Consider the following 22,408-nt stretch of genomic DNA (forward strand, 5'->3'; position numbering starts at 1 on the left):
GCATCTTGGTATCACTCAAGGATCACAAATCTACATTTGAAATTGCCTGATTTCTACTTTAAGGTTAAAATGACTAACTAATGGAGTTGACAAATGATGACAACATGCATCAATTGTGGTACATGATCCCAAGGGTTGAAATATATTCCATTCAGGCTCTCTGTTCAATGCTTTTATACTTTGTTCTAGATTAAATCTCTAGGACCAGCTAGTCTCCTCAACATGCAGGTGATTATCTTAGCACTTGAGTTTGGGGCACAGCTCAGTTACTTTTCAGTTGGACACTATATACAACCAAACTGTTTGTGTTTAAATACTTGCGCCAATTTACCTAAAGATGTGATTTTAAACTGGACTGTCCGAGTCCAGTTGAACACAAAGTTGAATTAGTTTGAGCCATGTTTGTAAGCTGGTGCTTAACCTGAGGGAGTTATAAGTAGCTAGCTTTTACATCCTGGACTACACTGTGCAGTCTGAAGCGTACACTCCAAGGAAACATTCACAATATGGAAACATCAGTTTCAGGTACTAACCGTTTCAACCAAAAGATGCTGCTTCATGTTAGAGTATGTGTTAATCTTTGGGTACTGGTATAAGAGCAGAAGAAGATTTTATTTTGCCCCCACAATATCAAATGAATTTTGCAATTAGTAAATGGCATAAAGTTGACAGGGAAATCATTGCTTATACGTCAGTCAAGATGTCACTTTTATTAACTCGATTTTCCATTTCTGTCACACATCATGAATGTTTATACAATGAAGAAAGCCAAACAATGCTGAAAGCAACCAACAGGATCAGCTGATATTCCTGTACCCTCTTAACACACACACACACACACACACACACACACACACACACACACACACACACACACACACACACACACACACACACACACACACACACACACACACACACACACACACACACACACAGATGCTTTCTTGGTGAGAAATTCTTTTAATTCTGTTCCTTTCATTAATTCTGCTTAATTTTACTGCTGCTACTCTTAAAACTCTGTGTCAAGATTGTCACATCTTAAATACAGATAAAGTTGCTAGAGGTACATTATTATATATACACACATACAGAAAAATACAAGACTAATTGTTTTTTCCACAATATTTAATTTATACTCTACTGTAACTAGATGCAACTTTTAAAGACACGTTAAGGGGTACAAGAAACTGTTTACTTGCTCTAAATAGTTTGGTCCAATATTATCTTAATGTAGTGGTTATTCTCGCCCTTCCTTTTACATGACAACGTAATACAACATACACCACATGCACAATCATTCACCTATGAACAAATGGATAAAGGACAACACTCAAACTAACATTTGTACACCCAGAGGTTCAACCAACCATACACAACTAATAAGGCTATAATACAGCTATGCAGCATAAATGTTCAACACTGCTGTTCTAAAGTGAGCACCATATATACATTTGTATATAAAAACATTGGAAACAAAATACACCTGGGGTTAGTTAAAAGGTGCCATTCCAAGGCTGTACATAATATCAGGAAAGAGTATTTACAATACTTGGAAAAAAGCTGCAACAAATAGTTTATTGCCAATGCCCTTTATATACTTTTATCCTACTTTACTATAGATGTTACGCTCACTCTCTGTGAACCACACATCTTATTTCTGGCCCTTTATAAGATCCCTGCTCAAAAATTTCAAGCAAATATGTTCTATGGCTTCACCCACACATCTATTCTTGTAGCTTTCATTTTATAAATACCACGCTGACTGAATGGCAACTGTATCTTAAAAGTTAGAAGTGTAAAAGATTTTTATCATTTGCTTTGTTTAGGAAGCAGAATGAAAAAATCCCCAACTAGACTAGTCAGTAAGACTATCTGGTGCAATTTCACCTATCAGCAAAATAATTCAAAGAGCTGTTGTGAACTACAGAAATTGTGACCAAATGTAACGCAGTTCTTTGGTGCTCTACTCTCTCTATGGTATACATGAAATGCATCATATTTGACCATTCTGCAAATGTTACAAGATGCTAAACAGTGTAAACTCCTCTCAGACATTCAGTTTCTGGCTAGGGTGCTGCTACATAATACCACCAATTCTTACTAGCATTGCTTTGAAGATCCAGTGCACAGCATGAAAAAATAAAACATTCATGTCCTTCCCAACATTAGGAATCTGCAATATATTTTATTCTAGATAATAAAATTCCACAAAAGTTAATCTGGTCAAAAGTATCCTTCCGTACAGAAATATACTAAAGCATGAATTTGCCATTAGTTCCGTGACAATGGAGAAACAAACAGAAATGCTAATTACCATTAAGCATATTTTCATATATGCCATACTTTAATTTTGGACTTGATGTTCAAAGAAATTAACAATTACCAGCTGCGTGGTAACAATATTTTAAGTCCTGACAAAAAAAAAAAAAAAAGCTAATAATGAGAAAAATTAGGGAGATTAGATGATTATAGGAATTGATTTAAATTTGCATCCAACTATCCAAGGATTTTTCCATCCCTTATTTCATTTTGATGCATATAAGGGTCAGACTTAAGAAATGCCAACAATTGGCATGTTACACTAATAATGGAAGTAATTTATACGAAGTTTTTCATTTTAGTTAGAATGCAAAAACTCAGATGTAGACGTTATACTTTACCTTTGTTTCTAGTAAAAAAGATTGTCTGCTTGTAATATTAACATATTTCTATGGGAAAAGCTGCCTTACAAATCTAGTTGCTTTTTAAAAAAAAAAAAAAATCTTATGTATAGCAAAACAGGATTTTTTTTCATTTCGATTTTGAGCCACAACTTTATCCATATTATCGCTTAAGACAAATAGGTGTGGGTTTAAAATCATAGTTTAAGATCACTAATTTTCAGTGCATCTTTGCTTTGTACAAGCCTTGGAACATCTGAAAGCTCCCTGAAGAGTTTTCAGCATCAAAATGTTATTGCTTTGGTTCTGTTTCAGACACATAGAAGTATGCCACATATCACATATTTTAGATATCACAGAAGGTCAGAACAAGAATTAACATTTCACAAGCAAACAAAAGCTCTCGCTCGCTCGCTCTCTCTCTCTCTAGTCTAAGTGCAGAACATGAACTTCTAAGTGCTCCATTTACATTAGGATCTAGATATACATTTTAATTTAATCCAGATCTTCCATAGTAAAATAAAAGTGTAAAAATTACACAATAAAATATTCTATTCTGTTGGGAAAGAAAAATGTATTGGCTAGCAGCATGCACAAAGACCATGCATTGTCTTACTATCAAGCAAACACAAAATTAAAATGTAATAAATAACTGCTCAAAGCCCACTTTAAAATATTAAGACAACAAAAAGGGTTCAGTGAAATAAGGTGTTCACAGCTCTGAACAGGAAGAATGGTGATGTCAAGTAGATTGAGCTATTAAGTCAGGCCACCGTCAAATGACATGACAACAACTTGTTTGACCGGAGGTACACAGCAGTCCCTCCTTGGGGTTCCGCTGAATATTCACAGATATTGTCTTTTCACAGAGAGGTAGTTGTAACACGTTATTTTTCAAGTTCCTGTTCTTTATCCGTTCCAATTCATTTTCTGTGTCTGACATCTGGTCAGAGAAGAATTTTATGCTGCCCAATGCTGTAGCCTGATTTGCACTCCCAGTGGAACTGATGCACATTTTCCACGTTGATTTCTCCTGCACTTTTACACTGGAAAATGCCAGATTGTTTTGAGGATCAATAATGTATTTAGCACTGCCGTGAATCTGTGAACCTAAGCAAAGGCTCATCAATTTTAGGCTTTCAACCAGTTCCCCTGCACTCCTAGTAGACAACTGCATTGAGTTTCCAGATCCAGCACACCTACGGGTAGAACCTGAAGTGTTATTGGTGCTACCACTGGAGCTACTTGAGGGACTTCCCCCACCTTTGTTGTTATCGCTAGGACTTGCTTTGTCTACCCCTCCGTTTCCATTGCTTGGTTTGCTCTGTCCACCACCATCTCCTTGGCTGCCAGGTGGCCCTTCACTGCTATCCCGTCTATGCCAGGAGTAAGTAAACCCGCTATCTTTATCTAGCCGTCGCCTACTTTCTGAGTCATCATCACTGGTTTCTGAGCTACTGCAACTAGATCCCCGACCCTGACTTTTCCTTCTGTGGTAGCGTTTATGCACTGTACTAGGTGAAGCAATATTCATTTTTAACCTGCTAAGCTTTGGGGGCAAGTTCTCATCCATGTCAAATTCATCATCTGATTCCCCCTCCTCAAAGATCTGGTTGAGGACTGGTGCACTCTTCCTGGAAGTGAGACGATTTGTAACTGAAGGCTTGCGGCGCAGAACAACTTGAGTTGAAAGAGAAATGGGTTTCTTATCTTCTTCATCTTCCTCTTCATCCTCTTCTACTCTAAACAAGCACTTCCGGCCACTTGCAGCAGGTTTCAAGCTCACTGAAGGAACCACTGAAAGTGCTGGTCCGGCTAATTCAGGGATGTCCTCTTTCTTTGCTGAATCACCAAGTGCCTTGCTTCTGTGACCGTTAAGAACGTTTTCAGCACTGCGAGCTGGAGACTGAGCAGTTGCATGGGAGAGAGGAGAAGCTGTAAGATCATCTTCCAGGTCCTGGGGTACATCGATTTTTGTGGGCCATGATTGCCTTGGTAAGAAATTGTAAAAGATGAAGGGGAGAGAGAGAGAGACAAATTAGATTTCATACAGGGAGTTAGCCGTGTTAGTCTGAAGTTAGGCAAAAGGTAGGGCAGGGTGAAGCTTTAGAGACTACCTGGTTCAGGAGGGCATGAGCTTTCATATGCAAGAACCTACTTCCCGAGTACATCTGATCTACTGATGAAGTACACTGTTGCCTGCAAGAACTCGCGTCCCTCTGAACCAGTTGGCCTCCAAGATGCCAGCCTGCCCTATAGCTTTTGGCAAATTAGATTTTGGTGATAACTTAAGAATACACTATAAAATCTTTACAGGAAGACATCAGAAAGGCCACAGTAATTATGCCACTTCACAAGCCAGTACATTTTGTAAACAGTAATTTAGAGAAACAACTTAAGGAAAATGAAAAAAAGAGTAATATACAAGTCATGTTGGTTGCTGCCAACTTAGATCACAAATTCCAATGCTGCTCTCAGAAAAAAATGAATAGTCTTATATGACTCGAAGTGCTTTTTTTTTTTTAAAATCAGATGTTTGCAGGAGGTCTAGAAGAACAGGGGCAGGACAAAAAGGCCTTGTTCCATGACCCGTCCAAAATCAAAGGACAGTGGTATTGCAGACAGTATGAAGCCTTTATTCTTCTTCCCAGTTTTCAATTTTTAATATAAAAGCCATCAATTCAATGGTTTTGTATTTTCAAGTCACAGTGTTAGTTTTACAGTCTTAAGTAAAAAAAAGAATTGGGACATTTTCATAACATCTCCTATGAACAGCTAATCTAAGTTTTCTTTAACACAATCTCTGTTTAATTAAAATGTACATGAATCCAGATGATTCAGCTATTTTCATCTGACAATTTCAACTGTATACCACAGGTGATGTGTTATCACTGAACCAATATCTTTTCTCAACATTTCACTATTAAAGGGCAATATCCAGGCATCAAAGTGTTTAAAATCACAATACTGAAAGCTATTTTATCTATAACGGAAATTTCTAACATACAGTTGTATTAAGCATGATCTTCAAAGTAAAGTGGTTATGAAAGAGGTGATGCTTGAGACTAACTCAGTCTTACAACTAGCTAGTGCTGTTTTATCTTGAGCATCTAGCAATTCTATAATTAAGCAAATAACTTTCAGTAACTGACGTTTTAGTTTAAATCCTAAAAATATACTGTACATTTTTTCGAATGCTCAAAAACTGAACTGTTGTGCTACAAATAGAAGAATGAAACTGCCACCATCTCACATCTCAATCATTTGTATTTTTTAAAAAGGCCTCAAGAAAATTTAACCAAACATTTACATCTAACAGACTTGCTTAAGAGTGATGATGGTTTTAGTCTACGAAGCAACCACCAGACTTAAGCAACTAAGCCAAAAAAATGCTCTAGGTACTCAAATATTAAAAGATACCATCTTTCAACTGTTACTGGCTTTACCAACGACAGCTATTTTATCTCATAACCACATTCTCATTTGGTGTATGAAAAAGTAACGGTCATGGCAGGAAAAACACAACCCTCAGTGCAGAACCTTTCCATTTGTGCCCAGACAGTACTGTATGGGATACCTCCAGGCAGACAGTGGGATAATGCCATAGTAGTGCTTGGGGAAATACGCCTGGCTTTTTGGCACAGATTTGAATAGAATAGAATGGCAGGGTACTCTTCATTCTCCAGCCCAAGATCCTGTTCACAGTTATGCACACATTCAAAATACAATATATTGTACTTTCTCAACTCAGTTCCCCTTGGTGGGAGAAGGGGGGCTCAAAATAGGCTCTGCTGGGATGTAAGAGGAGGAGGGAGGGAGACTCCAATACCCCACTAGACTTCTTAAACTCAGCTTCCCCTTAACCAGGGCTCAAATGGTTTATTGTAGAGCTGTCCAACTTCTCAGCCCTCAAGGGCCACACCATGGAAAGCATGGGTCACTGAACTATGCACTGCACAACTGCTTCCCGTCCCCACCTCCACCATACAGGCGCCCACTCTTCCCACCACCACATGGGGCACCCTCACCACCACCGCTACACTGCATGGGTGATCCCCCCCACTCCATGATTTGTCCTCAGCTCCCCATGCAGCATGCCACGCTGCCCCATCTCCTGGGGCAGAGACAGGAAGTGGCAGCTGGAGGAAGGAAGGAGAACCCAGAAGCCTCAGCTGTGCTGCAGCTGGAGCCATGGGGAAATAGGAGCCAGGCAGGAGCCTGGGGGCCGCAAATGAACTCCGTATGGGCTTCATGTGGCCCATAAGATGCACAGCCTTGGTTTATCGACTTGGCTCTTCCTTGATGCAAGCAAAAAAAGATAGCATCAAGCAGAAAAAGTGGTATCTCCCAAACATGCTCACTGTGGGGAAAAACAGAACTATCCCCCCAGACTGCACAGATGTTCAGTGAGACAAGTGAGAGTAGACCAATTTTGCAGTTAAAATTAGTTCTTAAACAAAAGCAATGACATATTTGCCGTCTTCCCTACAAATTTAGTTTAGGTAATTCATTTGGATTGCAGACAATATCAACACAAGTAAAACTTTGTGAAAACAACTTGGAACTCTGAAGGGAATTTATAAATTTATGGACATCTACTTATCATAGGGAGCAAAATATTATTAGCAGGACAGCACCAAGCAACCACTCCAAGCAGCTCTACCAATGCATCTCTACCTTGATACACAATACCATTATTATTCCAATTCTTGATGTCTGTTAAGCAGACTCTACCAGTTATACTGCAGTGAGAAAAGTGATATGGACAAACAATGGAGCTCAGTTCCATAACTGCAAAGTCAGGGCTATAAGGACTATTACTATGACAGGTTCGGTTTCTAGTCATTGCACTTCATTTGTCTAATTGATAAGGTTTCCTCCTAGACAAATTTTGGTACTCTGCTTCAGAAATCCCAGTGTGAAAACCACAGTACTACAATGAGAGAAGTGATTTCTCCAGCAGAAAGATGGAAACCATATAGATTAAAACAAACCTGTAGCTAGTACCATGTAACCATGCAACAAAGCAACTTTCCTGGAGAAAAGTCCATTAAGTAAACAACTGCTAAATACACTGTTGTGAAATCAAAAGCAAGTTAGACAGACACTTGCCTGGAATGGTTTAGTCTCAGATGATCTTGTTGAGCAAGGGGCTGAACTGGATGACCTTGTGAGGTCTCTTCAAGCCCTACTTTCCTATGCTCCTATAATTTAAGTTTTCAAATGGTCTTTGGAAGAAACACAGAACTCTGTGACGACAAAGGTGTCAGACCTTTTGTCAAATCCAAAATTGCAAAAATTTTAGGAAGGTATAAATGAAAAACTGTGACATACTGCCATCCAAAAAGCAGCTCTACTAATACAGCCCTACCATAAGCAGGAGGCATATTCCTCCAGTCATGGGGCCTGATCCTCTAAATGCATGCTGTTTTACAACATTCTTAGTCTGAGCTGAGTCTCAGACTATTTGCTTTCAATCGCACCAGTTGGTTTGGATAATGCATGGAAATACAGAAGCAGGGCATTATAGCCCACATCATCCTTTCTAATGAATGTCTGTGTTAACCATAAGGGTGACAAAAAGGAAACCTTCATAAGGAAACCCTTGTTGCAGGTAAGAAATTATGCAATTTCATCTTTGTACAGAAAAGCATGGAACTTCTCAGGAGTATTTTCACCTTCCTCTGCTAAAACCCAGAGATGAATAGTGCGAGTAGGCAATAGTTCTCAAGGAATCAGCAGGAGCACCCGATTCTCATTCGTCAGAGGGGAGATAACTACCACCATTCTGAATGGTACGCTAAGGGAGGGAGAGGATCAAAGAGATTTCAGAAACGCAACTATTAATGGAAAATGTCTTAGCAAGGCCTCCACAAGAATTCCTAAAATGATATTTAAGGCAGAGCAACAACTGAAAGACTTTTTTCCCAACTTTAGGTTTCCCAGCTCAGAAAAACTAACAACTGCTGGTCACTGCTTAAAGCTCACTCAAGCATTTGACAACAAGCAAAGTTAAAGAATTTTAGCGTATGTCTAAACTCTAAAGCATAAAGAAGCAGGGAACATTAGTCACAATGCTGCACTGCCCCCAAACTGCTATACCACTTACACTGCATGAGTTCTTTAACTGGATCTCCATATAGCACTGCCATGCACTATAAAGACAGACCTTCAGGGCATGTCTACACTGCCTCTCTGCCTAGCCCAGAAGTATGGCCCACCCTCACTCACATTCTGTACAAAATCCCTGGGAAGAAAAACAGTGTAGCTGCCTTACAGTGGCCCTATGTGCCAGTAAACACACCTGAGAGTGAGAGCAAACCTGAGAGTGTCTCTGGGTGTGTGCTCAGCACTACTCTCAAGCAGCCACGCTGATTCAGCCCATACAGCACAGGGGTTCCCCAGGCTCAGCATGAGAGCAACGCAGATGAGCCCTGTGTGTCCTTTGAAAAAAACAAACCTTTAATCAAAACCAGTCCTTCTCCAGAACCCCCAGGGAGAGGCTGATCTGCTCCTGAAATCTTTAAATAGTTCAAAAACTACAGAGTTAGGATGTTTCCAATAAAATCCTCTCAAATTCCTTGCATGTCTGCAGCAAATGGCAGACTGAGTAAACTTTAATCAATACTAACCTCACGACAAACAGCACCAACAGAATTCTTGTCATCTTTACCACATAAGGTGGCATTCCCACAGATTTCAGTAGGCTTTGCTGATGGCTATTTATTAAATTTTGATTTGGATAATATAAAGACCCAAGCTGTGAACTGCTTACTGCTATCTGGTTTTATTACTAAAAACTGTAGCTATGAAGCATATCTCACCTATTAACACCACCTCCTGTACCCCTTGTAAAAACTGTGTCCTTTATAAAGGCCTGATCTTGAGATGTTTGAGCTACCTTAAATTTCAGGATGCTCAAAAACTTTAGGATCATGCCAGCAAGGCAGGGCTGACCCTGAATCCTGATAAGAAAAATCAATGTTCAGCTCATTCTAGGTGACAAATGCCCAGCTGTGCACTTAGGGGATTACACCATAAGGATAGTTTTTAAAGGGGAAATTCATGAAGTGTAAAGAGCACTAAGAGAAGAACATAGAATCATTTCTCTATCAAAAATGTCACAGACGTGAATTCATCATGAAGGACTTAAACTCATTGAATGTGACACCTCCCGTGGTACACACAAAAATTATTGTAAATACAGCCTTCAAATTATCAATAGCTCACTCCTGGAAAATTCTGAGAAAACTTTTTTGGCAAATGATTTTTAACTAACTTCTAAGATGGCCTTTATAGGTTGTGCTACATTTCTCCAGACCCTTAGAACTTGCAATGAATGAGCATTGTGCTGTTTAACTAGCAGCATCTTAATAAAAGAGCATCTTTCCAAACATTTTGATTAAAAATTTGCTAAATTACCCACTGTTTTAATTCTTACCTGAACTGAGCTTTGATGTTGCTAGGGCTTGCAGACCTGGTTTGAATTTCTTTTTCCTGTTTTTCTCTCAGAATCCTTTCAGCTAGTAAAAAGTAAGTTGCAGTGATGTGATTGTATTTGTTAGTTTCCAATGCCCTAAAAGGAAGAAACACCAGAAATGGAACACATCACGCATCGATGATTTGTTAAAACTGAACATTTAGCTGACACAAGTGACTACATTTTGCACAGCAAGTAAAAGGCCCAGAAATAGAATGTTGTACCTTTGACATCCTGACAAAAGATTTTTGGCCTATTAGAAGAGGGACAAACAAATATGGCAAGTTCAATAGATACATTAGGATACTTTTAGGAAAGCATCCAAAAGCTAAATAATTGTTCCTTCATCGCACATATTTAAGCAATAACATTAACTGAAGCAGAGTTTATGATCCAATAATGGCCTCTCCCACCAACAAATAAATACTCAGGCAAAGCAGCACATTTAAATTTTGAAGTTGGCAGAAAATTTCACTTTTTCTCAGTGTTAAAAGCATACTAAGTTTACAGTAAAATAAGCCTGTAAGGCTGCTAAATCATCTTAAACCACTGCATACTTTAAAACAGTTTTAGATACAGGATGTTTCAAGTGTCTGAATTCTAAAATTTGTTTTTTCTGAAAGCTAGAAAATTCTCGACTCATTTAGATTTTGGAAATAAAATTTTAAATATACAGAATAAACCCGTTTACAGAATTACACTGCAAAAAAGCAACCAGCTTCCCAGCAGCATGATTCAGTGGCAAGTTCTATTTGTTATAACAAAAATCAAGACTATTTTAAATTACAGGACTCAGATGACAATATAGTTAATGGGTTTTTGGTTGTAGCTGTGTTGGTCTAAGGACACAGGCAGGCAAGGTTCTTTGGTTAGATGTGATATCTTTTATTAGACCAACTGAGTAGTTGGAAAAAAGTTCCTAGCAAGCTTTCAGGCACAATAACCCTTCTTCAGGCATAGGGAGTCTCTGCTGTTCTGAGACTACAAGGATGAAAGATATCACATCTACCCAAAGAAACTTGGTCTGCCTGTGCACATAGTTTTAATGATACTGTATAACAAGCGTTTGCAAAAATTACTTGGAAAAAAGCTGTATTTGCTATCCCAAAATAAGTGCTCTGAATGAAAACATCTTAAGGTGACAGGAAGGTGCCTCTGGGGCAATCAAATCCAGTCCCCTTGTGTTCACTGGTAACCATTTACCTGAAGATTCCCCCAAATCGCAAAATCATTATTTTAAACCCTCACACACAATTGCAAGTTGTAGGGACACCCTACAATATACCACAGGCCTCAAGTAAAAGCAGTACAAGCCCTGCCAATGCCCTGCCACTACAATAGCAGAGAAGAAGGATCCTTAGATGAGGGCCCAGGCCCCATTCTACAGAAGAGGGGCAACCTCTACCCCCTACCCCCCCCACACACACTTTGCCATCTAACCCTGGAGAAAAACTGCTTCCTGATCTCAGATTTGGTTTTCAGTTGATGACCGTTACTGGAACAGTAGGACCTAACTAAGAAACTATGAGTTCTCCAAGAACTGAAAGGAGCACCATCATATCCTAATCAAGACCTCCAGCCCTACTGTGGCCAATTCTTCAAAAGAAAGCAAGTCGCCTCCCTACTTCCCAAGTAACTCCCCAAAATTAGTAGAACTCATAAAACAAAAAAAGAAAAAAAACCCTTCCCGGTCCCCCAACCAGCAGAAGCCATGCAGGCATAGCATAAATGAAACTGGGGATCTGACATCTGAAACAGGTCATAGAAATCACAAATCTTTCAAAAAGTGATCAAACACGATACAGAGGTTGATTTTTTGTAATAAATCTATAATGTAAAAGCTGTGACTACACTTGCCTTGTTCTATTAAAATAAGTCACCCTTAAGCCCAAGACTTAAAACTTTTTACCTGTAAACTGAATGGATTTGAAGTGTAAGTAGGGGGACTTTAAAAACAGAATCCCACAATGCTAATCTTTATAGCATTATTTTTCAGCAAAGTACCATACTTAAATTTAATCTATCAGATTTAGTCAATGCCTTTTCAAGACACGATATAACTAAACTCTCTCACAGGATCAGTGGTCCCTGTTTTGTCTCTGGTATTGGACAGACAATTGCTATGGCTGCATTTGCAAACGAAATCATAATGTTAAATTTATCAACCAATAACTTACTCTACTATTGTATCTCGATCTGCTATATCACCAAGGACCATGCGTTGTATTATACTGTTGTGTTCTTCCTCAGATAAGTTTTTATATGAAACAAGAGGGATATTGTATTTTGTTGCAGGTGATGGATCAACTCCTTGGAGCCATGCATGATTTTCAATCTCTTCCAAAGATGCCCTTCGCTTTGGGTCTCTCTGCAACATCCGTGTAATTAGACTGCAAACAGAAAATAAATCTATAAATGTAATGTGCTACCATGTGTGGAAAGTAGCCATCACAGCAGCACTAGGAAGGCACTGCTGTCCCTCTGTTACTCTCAGTTCACAGCAGCCCCTTTAGACTCCTTCCAGTAAGAATAATGCGACTGTGACATAACTGGACACTGAAACTACAGTCAAAAGGTATTTTGAATAACAATGCCAAACTAAAATGAATAAACTGGCTTCAAAACTGCAACCAGCAATCTCTACAGTTTCCCTTTCATTTACTTGGGCTCTTAACTTCTGCCTTTCGTTTTCTATAGGATGTAAAGCAATATTCATGGTACGGTCCCAAGCTGCTTAGCTGGTAGATGCTACTAATATGTTAAATGTTATTTAATATTATTAATACATTTGCTATTTTCAACAAGAATATGGAATTGCGAAGAAAGCAAGACTGCTTTATTTTAAGGTAGGTACCAGATACTAGGTTTCTTCAGTGCCAATAAGAGAGGACAGAGAGCTAGCCCCCTCTGTGAAGAAAAAAATTGTTTAGGATCCTCCAATGACAAGTTTCTCTGTTGGTTTCATGTTAAGTCAATGTTATGTCTCCAGCTTCTGGCGGGGAGAAATGTAATTAAAGCTCACAAACTGCTATAGAAGGTACAGAGAAAGAATATTAGCTAACTAGCACCTCTCCACTTGCCCATCATGTGGAATTTCAGTATATGCCCTGGCAAATTACAGTATTCACCCTTATTAGCTGCTCTGCACAGTGCCAGGATATGGAGATGGCTGTTCAATGCTGAAGTTATTGCTCAAACCTTACATGCTATCCTGCAGTGTAAAATGTAAGGAAATAATGCAATTCTAAGGCATGGTTTTATTTTGTACCAGCTTGCGGGGTAGCACAACTGCATATAAGCCAGTATGTACCTCAGGTTAATTTTTCTTTTACTATGAGAACTGAGATATGGTTAGAGATATGAACAAGAGGGGTGCCCCTACTGCCTGCACCGATTACTCCTAAAAACTGCAGATCTCATTAAAAGGAGAATTATATACTGAATAACCATCCTACATCTTTCCTTTTTAATTTTCAAGGCCCCCCACCCCAAAAGCATAACTGCATGAGATCTATGAAAGCAAAGGATCAGACTGTTCTCCGCCACCTTGCTAATAAGGTCTCTTCCCTTTTCTCCAAAAGATGTTCTACCCCACGTTAGCTCCCAAATCTTCACTGTATCTTCTATTAAAGAATGCAAGTATGCAGAGCCTATCATCAGTACTAAGGTTAAAAACAAACAAACAATCAAAAACCCAGAAGAGATCCCTAGGACTCCACCCACCTCTCTGGCACTGAGGATGTTCAGCAGCATTTCCTCCCATGTTCCCAATGAATGTATTGACTAAAAATGTAATTGCTAATCACACTTGCCAGATCTGGTAGGTGACCTCATCATTCCAACCCTCACCCCCATCTCCAAAAGATGAGATGTGATATGGCAAGATTACCAGCCTCTGTTCAAATATTAGGAAATACTAAGTTCTATATAAGCAGGTTTCAATTCTAAATGGGAAATGAAGACTAAATGTAAAGAGGACTGCCCATTTTTTTATTGGGGAAGAGACTTGAAGACACTGAGCATTACATACACTATGCATATAGGTAGCCTCATTTTGGATATTTGCATCTTCTTTCTCTTTTTTAAAACTCACCTTAGATTAGTAATTGTTAATAGCACAGAAATGTCTCGCAAGAATAGCTTTCCTGTATCACTCATAATCCTAAATACTGATTACTGCAACACAAAAATAGCTACGGCTCAGGGATAACACCAATAGCAGCACAAGAAATTTCGATCGACTACACAGGTCATATGTGAGTATAGGTGTGGCTGTTAAAAACTATGGCTGTAAGATGGAAAGCATTCCCTTGGACAACTGAAAAGCTCAGGTTCTGCTTTGAATTCTAGTGTTTAACACAAATGGAACCTTAACGTCTTCTAGGCTCAAGGATATTCAAGGCAATGTCACAAAGAGATAATCTATCACTAATCAGGACTTCAGTTATGCTTAGTGAAAGGTTCCAACTGAGAGGGACTCTAATGTAATAGGGATTGTATTAATCATACTAGAGCTGAAAGTGTCTTGCATCAATCTCCAACATATGGGAAGTATAGGAACACATCAAAATCACTAAAGGGCATCAGTGAACATCCCAGAACAGGCCTCTCAATATGAATCATAATTCCCTGGTGGCATATGGTATTTGCATAGAGAAATTGTCCTGAAGACCTAATATGTTGATTTCCGGCTGCAACTTGAGTAGAAAATAAGGAAAAGTCTGATACAGTATTCCTGAGCGTGACAACTAGAGGCAACATTCTTGAACAACCAGTTAGACCAGGGGCTCCCACTTGACTTCTGCTTCTCTCATTGCTTTGGCTATGGAAGCGCTGGGTTCTCTGGGTTACCTCTCCCTTTGCCCAGGGGGTAGGGTGGGACAGTGTGGCGCAGCCCATAGTGATGGGGCTCAGGATGATGCCTGAGAGGTGCAATGTAGCAGGGAAGCCAGGGAGCTTAAGGTGAGGTGGGGAGCCCAGGCAGACAGTGCAAGGCAGGGGGGCACTAGGGCACATAGTGCAGCAGGGGGTGGCATGTGGTGTGTGCCCCTGGGTGCCCGTAGCTGCTCAATGGTGTGGCCCGCAAGACATGCATCCCCCAGCTGCTTGCAAGTAATAGAGCCCTGACTTAGAACAATTCTGGTGTCGTGTTCCCACCCTCCCCACCAATCATTCTTCTTATGAGTATTTTCAGACTACTCAGGCCACCACTTGAAGTTGTTTAGCAGTGTCTCAGACCTTTTATAGAGTGACATATAAAATACACGTACCTTTAAAATATATACACTTTTCCCTAATAAAGCAAAACAAAAATGGCATATAAACCAATACATGGGAGGTCTAAGGCTCAAAACATTTAAAAAGGAATAAATACAATGAACTTTGATTACAAAAGGTGAAAGATGCAAAGAGAATAAAGAAATGGGAATAACTAGGTACCTCCCACCGTTGATTGGCTGAGGGGCCCCAGTGGCCCCATTGCTGATCAGCCAGGAGGCAAAAACTGAAGCACATTTAAAACCACAGTTTTTGCCGTCCTGCCAATCAGCAGCAAGAGGTGAGACCACAAGGGCCCTTCCACCGATCAGTGGTGGTGGGGGAGGGAGGGAGAGAAGTGAAAAAAGCAAGACTAAATGAGCCACTGCATAGCACACTTCCACTGCAATTTAGGTAGGTCCCTAGTAATAACTGTGCACTTAACAGATGGTGAGAAAAAAAATTAGAGAAGGTCAACGTATTATATCTTATGACTCAAAGCATGTTTGTCCATCAATAAAACGGTATGGAATTTCAGTTTTGGGAGCTCTGACAAATCAGTGATAAAAATAAAAGGTCAGTCCACCTAAAACAGCCAAGTTTGTTAGTAACATCCAACATGCCTATCAACACTCCACCAAGTTACTTAAAACTTTACTTACTCTTTACATTCTTTGGACACATGTGATGGCACTGTGTATTTGCAGTCCATTATCATAGTCAGAGTTTCACTGTCATTTGCTTCTTGGAATGGTGGCTGTCCACATACCAACATGAAAAGGATGACCCCCAGGCTCCATACATCTGTAAATAGTAAAATATATTTTCAATTTATTTTCAAGAGCAGAGAAAATTACTGCCAAATTAAAAAGTGATTTTTTTTCTATCAAAGATTCTAATAATTTTAATCAAGGTTACAATGACACAATCTTTCTAGGCATTATCAGAAGGATATATAATTCCTTTGTAATATAATACAAATGGACCATGCATCTTTTATTGAAAGGTTTATGGTTTTGGATAGAAGATCCAAGAGCAGCAACTTAAAGCTACACACAAAAAAATATTGGGATGCATAACAATCATAAATAGGCAGTCATTCTGACTTTCAGGTCTTACTACCTTTAATATTAATTTTCAAAGAAAGTTAATTGTTACATTGTTAAAATGTTACCCTACTCTTGATTACAATGCAAGTATCAGAAAGTTTCAAGATTTAGTTGTGCTAAGAAAGAAGTTATTTGGAAGCAAATGCTTATCTAAAAAGAATGTCCGGTCTGTTCAAAAGTTCATTAGACTAACACTGGACACACATCTATATGCATAAAGTGAAGTGTATGTCTGTCTGCCTGCCTGCCTGTATGTCCATATGTATGTTCATTTCTAAGTCGAGAATGGCTGGTCCCATCTACTCTAGACCTTCCAAAATTACTGAACAACACCCGATGAAAATTCTAGGCAGGTTATTTTTCACTTGACCTTTGTTGGAGCTTCCAGTGACTGGGATTACTCCACTTGTCAGATCACAAACTGGTACCACTCCATTTTGGATGCAGTGAATTCAGTTCAACTGTCATTTCATAATAATGAAGTGTCTATCTGTCTGTTCACTTATAAACTTGAGAATGGATGGTCCTATCTACTCTAAACCTTCCACAATTTCTGAATACTACCCAAAGAAAATTAAAGGCGGGATATTTTTCACTTGACCCTTTTTGGGGCTTACAGTGACTATTTAAGGGAACAACGCTTTTCACGCAGACAGTTATATGTGGCCTCTTCCAGAGGTGGTATGCGAAGAGGGTTGTCTATACTGGTGCCAATAGGAAACACCATGAAGATGGTTTATAAAGAAGTTCTAAATAAAGATCATTCATTTGAAGTGTTGCTCCACACTAAATATTTAATATGCTGTACTATGTTCTTTAAAAATAAACTATATTTTTTTACCTTAATATGTTGTACTAAGTTCTTGGAAAAGAAACAAAAACTGCAATTACAAAAATAACAACCCAGGCAAAGAATGGATCCTTCCGCTAGTATTATATATACTGTCTCTGTACTTTCCAGAGGATTAGAATGGGACATTATCAATATTTAAATGTTTCTGTACAAGGTACTGTAACAATTTGAATTTTTAGAAATATGAGGAAGATGGAGAACTGGATTTTATTTTACTTAACGTTATTATATATTAATGCAATTCACCACTTATAATTGGTAAGCAAATTAAGGATAACCATATTAAATAAAATGTAAAATTTTCTAAATTATTTAGAAACAAATCAAACATTTAACACAGTTAATATGTATCGATTTCTAATGGATTCCACTCAATTATCACTGGTAGAAAAATGAAATTTTAAAAATTAGTTGCTGTTTCTAGATAAGTTGACAACAAAAGCTTGTAATTAAATCATGACAATACACAATGCATTTATTTATTGTAGTAAACAATCTATATTGACAAGATTTTTAAAAAGCTGAAGCACAAAATGAAGCATGACTAAATTTTCCTGTGTTTATTTATATTCAGCAAAGAGAAATGAATTGTTACAGATAACATAGAGAATGGATGGCAACAAATTATGCATACAAGAGTGACAACAATGCTATAAACCAGGGATCGGCAACCCCTGGCATGTGTGCCACAGTATGGCGCACAAGGCCATTTTCCTCAGGACGCCACAGCCAGGCTGGGTTCTAGGCAGCTGCCACCAGCCACAGAGCCCAAGCTGTTAGCAGCAAGCAGCTGGGAGGCTGCAAGCAGCCCAGGAGGCAGCAGCTGCCCGGAACGCGGGCCAACTGCAGCTGGGAGGCTACAAACAGCTGCACTGCACTCCACAGCCCTGGCACCAGCTCTGTGGCTGTGCACCCAGCTCTGGCACATGGCCACGAAGGGACCCAAGTGCAGTGCAACCCTGAGTCCAGTGCAGCTGTTTACAACCTGCCTGCTGCAGCTGCCCAGAGCCCCAGCTGGCTGTGGGAGGCAGCAAACTGCTACACTGGGTTCCCTGACCTGGCTTTGTAGTGGCAGCAGTTGCATGTGCACCCTGGGATGGACGACAGGGGAGGGACCAGAGTTGTGCTGCCCCAAACCCCATCCCAGCTGTGTGCCCAGAGGCATGCATGAAGCTGCAACCATGGAGTCAATACCAGGGCTGTGGAGCCTGGTGCAGCTGTTTGCAGCCTCCTTGCTGCCTGCCACAGCTGATCCAAGCTCTGGGCAGCTGCAGCAGGCAGTGGACAGGCTGCAAAAAGTTGTGCCAGGCTCCATAGCCTCAGCATCAGCAGGTACATGTGCAGTGCAGCGCATGGTGAGGAGGTGGCTGGGGCAGCGCAATCCTGGCCCCTCCCCTGCCATGTGCCCAGGAGCATGTGTGCAGCCACTGCCAGTAATGAGGATCAGGCCCCTCACAGCTCCCCTGCCTCTGGCATGCCAAGCCAAGGCATGGGTGGAGATTGGGGTGTTTTTGGCACTCCTGCCAAAAACACTGCTGACCCCTGCCATCAACCTAAAACTTCCCCCTGTGTTCCATTTGCTATTACTTGCTCAGTACTTTATATCTACTTGAAGCTAGGGAACAATTATAGTTCTCTCTAATTATGTAAACCATACACATTTATCTATTTCTAAAACAAATAACCCATTTTGCTACTTACAAACTATTCTTTCTACAGCTCAGCTAAAAAATAAATCAGCGCAGTTTAGCCTAATTTTCTTTACTTTTCTAATTTATGATAAATGCATGCTATAAACCCAAGGAATCTTTTGATTTCTGCTACTGCTCAGGCAGAGGGTCAATCCTGTAGGTATTGAGCACTCAAGCCCCAACTCATGAAAGCATATGAATTCAATGGAGCTACTCACACCCTTAAACTTAAGTATGTGCTTCAATATTTTGCTGGATTAGTGCCAGGATGCTGAGTATTTTGGAAGAAAAAAAATCTGATAGCAGCTTCACTAAAGAGTTCTACAAGATGGAAAGAAAATTTCTAGGAAAGCTTTCCATCTCAACCTAAACAAGTGGTTTTCTCTCACCACAAAGTTCCAAAACAGTTTGAAAGTATTAGCATGCATACTGTTGTTTCCAAAGCAAAACACTGTAACATTTCCATATATGAACAGACTATGTTCACTTAACCTGCTTCATTAGAAAAGTCCCATTATTTGGATGCAACTTCAGTGAACACATGACAAACTTTTCTTTAATTAGCCAACTTTACATAAACATCCTGGTTTAGTACATTATCTGCAATATTTATGCATTCTGGTATCCCAACTAGCATTTTTAGAAAGAAACAAACACGGCACCTTTTTTCACACAGTAAAAAGTTGTGGCTGCTTTAAGTTGCAAACATTTTAATTCAAAGATTCCACATTGTATTCATGACAGGACAAACAAGTGTTACTATTCTGTTTGTAATAATAAGGTAATATCATAGTTTCATAGTTAGTAGGGTTGGAAGGGACCTCAACAGGTCATCTAGTCTGACCCCCTGCCATGGCAGGAAAGAATGCTGGGGTCACATGACCCCAGCCAGATGCCTATCCAGCCTTCTCTTAAAGACCCCCAAGGTAGGGGAGAGCACCACCTCCCTTGGAAGCCCAGTCCAAATTTTGGCCACCCTTATCGTGAAGAAGTTGTTCCTAATATCTAGCCTAAATCTGCTCTGTCAGTTTGTGACCATTGTTCCTTGTTACCCCAAGAGGCGCCCGGGTGAACAGAGCATCTCTGATCCCGTGCTGCGTCCCCCTAGTGAATTTGTAGCTGGCCACAAAATTACCATTCACCCATCTCTTGCGGAGGCTGAAGAAGTCATAGGGCTTGTCCTGTAAGCCCCTAACCATACGAGTGGCTCTCTTCTGGACCCTCTCATGTCTATCAACATCCTTCTTGAAGTACGGCGCCCAAAACTGGATGCAGTACTCCAACTGTAGTCTGACCAATGCCATATAGAGGGGAAGTATCACCTCCTTCGATCTCTGTCATGCATCTGCTGATGCATGATAAAGTGCGGTTAGCTTTGCTGATGATTTTGTCACACTGCCGACTCATGTTCATCTTGGAGTTCACTACGACTCCGAGATCCCTTTCCACTTCCGTGCTGCTGAGAGGGTCACTTCCCAGCCAGTATGTGTGCTGGATATTTTTGTGCCCTAGGTGCAGCACTATCTACTGACTGGTTACAAAATCTACATATAAAGGACGTTTCTTTTGAGGAGACAAAAGATCAAAGAAATCCAGCTTAACACAAAAATGCTCTGGAACCAAGGACACATATCAGAGCAGGTATGATTTAACAATGTAAATAAATAGAGTTCGGTAACATTTATTACACGTAGGAATTTATACCAGATCTTGAAATGTTTTAGTTATGCTAAGGCAGGGGTGTCAAACTCATTTGACCCTATGGTATGGATCCAGAATGCAGAGCTTTTATGGGTCAGAAAAGGCACCTCAACAGCAAGCAAGCAGCAGTAGTAACCCCCTGGCGCCACCAACACAGTGGCTCTAGCAGCCGTGAGGGTTAATGCTGCCACAGCTCACAATGACAGAACCGCATCCCTGGTAGAGAATTCAACCTGAAAATTCAGCAGTTGGATGAGCAGCTGCCCTTATGGCTATTAGAGCCACTGCGTCAGTGTGCCCAGCACCTAGCAAGTTAACGTGGCTGCACAACTGCTTTCTCCATAGAGATCTCAATCCAGAATTTCACTACTCTAGGTGCTGGACATGCTGACCCAGCAGCCAACTGCAGAGGTTAATGCTGCCATTGTTTGCCCCAACATCAAATTTTCAACCCTGTGGGTTGTATCCAGCAGTGGATCTTCTGGATCCCAAGAAGCCCTGTGGGCTGGATGACCTGCTTCTGCAGGCCAGGTATTTGACACCATTGCACTGAGGGAAAACTGAAGGGCCTACAATTCTTGTCCTAAAGAAAATAGTCTTTTCACTCCCAGCAATGCTCTGTATTATTAGACATTGACCTAATATTTCATACGCTTTCCAAATAAAGGCCATTTATCTATGTAAAAGGTAGCCACTGTCTAAGAATTTAATCTTTTTTTCCCCCCCATCAACAACTAGATATTGCACTTCATGTACATGGCCTTTAACTGATAAAAAATTTAAAGGGGTTTTTAATACCATCACATGAAAAACCAAGACAAACTCTTGATCACGGTATGACTTCAATGAAGCACTGACCTACAAGCATAAATTTATAGCACTACATACTTCTGTATTGTTACTAACTAAAGAGCCCATCACTTATACATATGCACAACACAACAAGTTCAACAAAGATCAAAAAAGGTACTGGAAGGCTTTTTGCTTGAATTTTTTATATTGTCTAGATATTTTTACCTTCTCTGAAACACTGCAGCTACAGTGATTCTGTGCTATCAACGTTCAGAATTTAAAGTATTGTGAACATTATTAACTGTGATGTATTATGAAATAATCTATGCCACTACTAGAATCTCCTCAAAAACTACTTTGCTAGCCTGGTTTTTGTAACACCATGTACTAGAGCAGCCAGGAAATCACTGTGGGTAAAAACAGACATTTTTTAAAACAGAACCTATTTCTGTGGTTGAAGAGACGGAACACTTCAGCCTCTTTGCTCTTCATATCTCATACTACAGCTACTAGCAAAATGATTCAGGCATGAGTCTAAGCTGGAATACAATTTAGCTTCAGTGGGACTTACAGAGTTTGCAGGTAACTAGAAACAGTGATGAAACAGAAATTACATGCTGAAAAGACAAATACTGAGCAGACAGTAGCCCACTGCAAGGTGCAACACAGTCCTTTCCTTCAACGGTACTAGGAACTCAAAAGATTGACACAGCAGGGCCTTTTGAGAGAAAATAAAGCATCAACAGAAAGATCTTCAAGAATGATTTATCTTGACGGTGAGAGAGTACAGGCTTTAAGTGAGACATATCAAATCCAAGCTGAGTTAGACCTTGTAAAAGATGATAAATAGCAAAAGATTCTTT

The 22,408-nt window shown here is 39.9% G+C and overlaps 1 protein-coding gene across 1 annotated transcript in view; it reads right to left on the reverse strand.

The window, feature by feature from the left end:
* Positions 1 to 1,003: 1,003 nt before the first annotated feature.
* Positions 1,004 to 22,408, reverse strand: part of SNRK (SNF related kinase) — a 91,406-nt gene continuing 70,001 nt past the window's right edge. Inside the window, exons 3-6 of the mRNA XM_019508809.1 lie at positions 16,062 to 16,203; positions 12,321 to 12,533; positions 10,105 to 10,239; positions 1,004 to 4,654 (exon numbers count right to left, since the gene is read on the reverse strand). Of these exons, the coding sequence (XP_019364354.1) occupies positions 3,439 to 4,654; positions 10,105 to 10,239; positions 12,321 to 12,533; positions 16,062 to 16,203 (1,706 nt within the window). The 3' untranslated portion in view covers positions 1,004 to 3,438. The remainder of the gene's footprint in view (positions 4,655 to 10,104; positions 10,240 to 12,320; positions 12,534 to 16,061; positions 16,204 to 22,408) is intronic.

Source organism: Gavialis gangeticus, unplaced genomic scaffold (assembly GCF_001723915.1).
Source record: "Gavialis gangeticus isolate Ggan-Ray unplaced genomic scaffold, GavGan_comp1, whole genome shotgun sequence".
Taxonomy (NCBI): domain Eukaryota; kingdom Metazoa; phylum Chordata; order Crocodylia; family Gavialidae; genus Gavialis; species Gavialis gangeticus.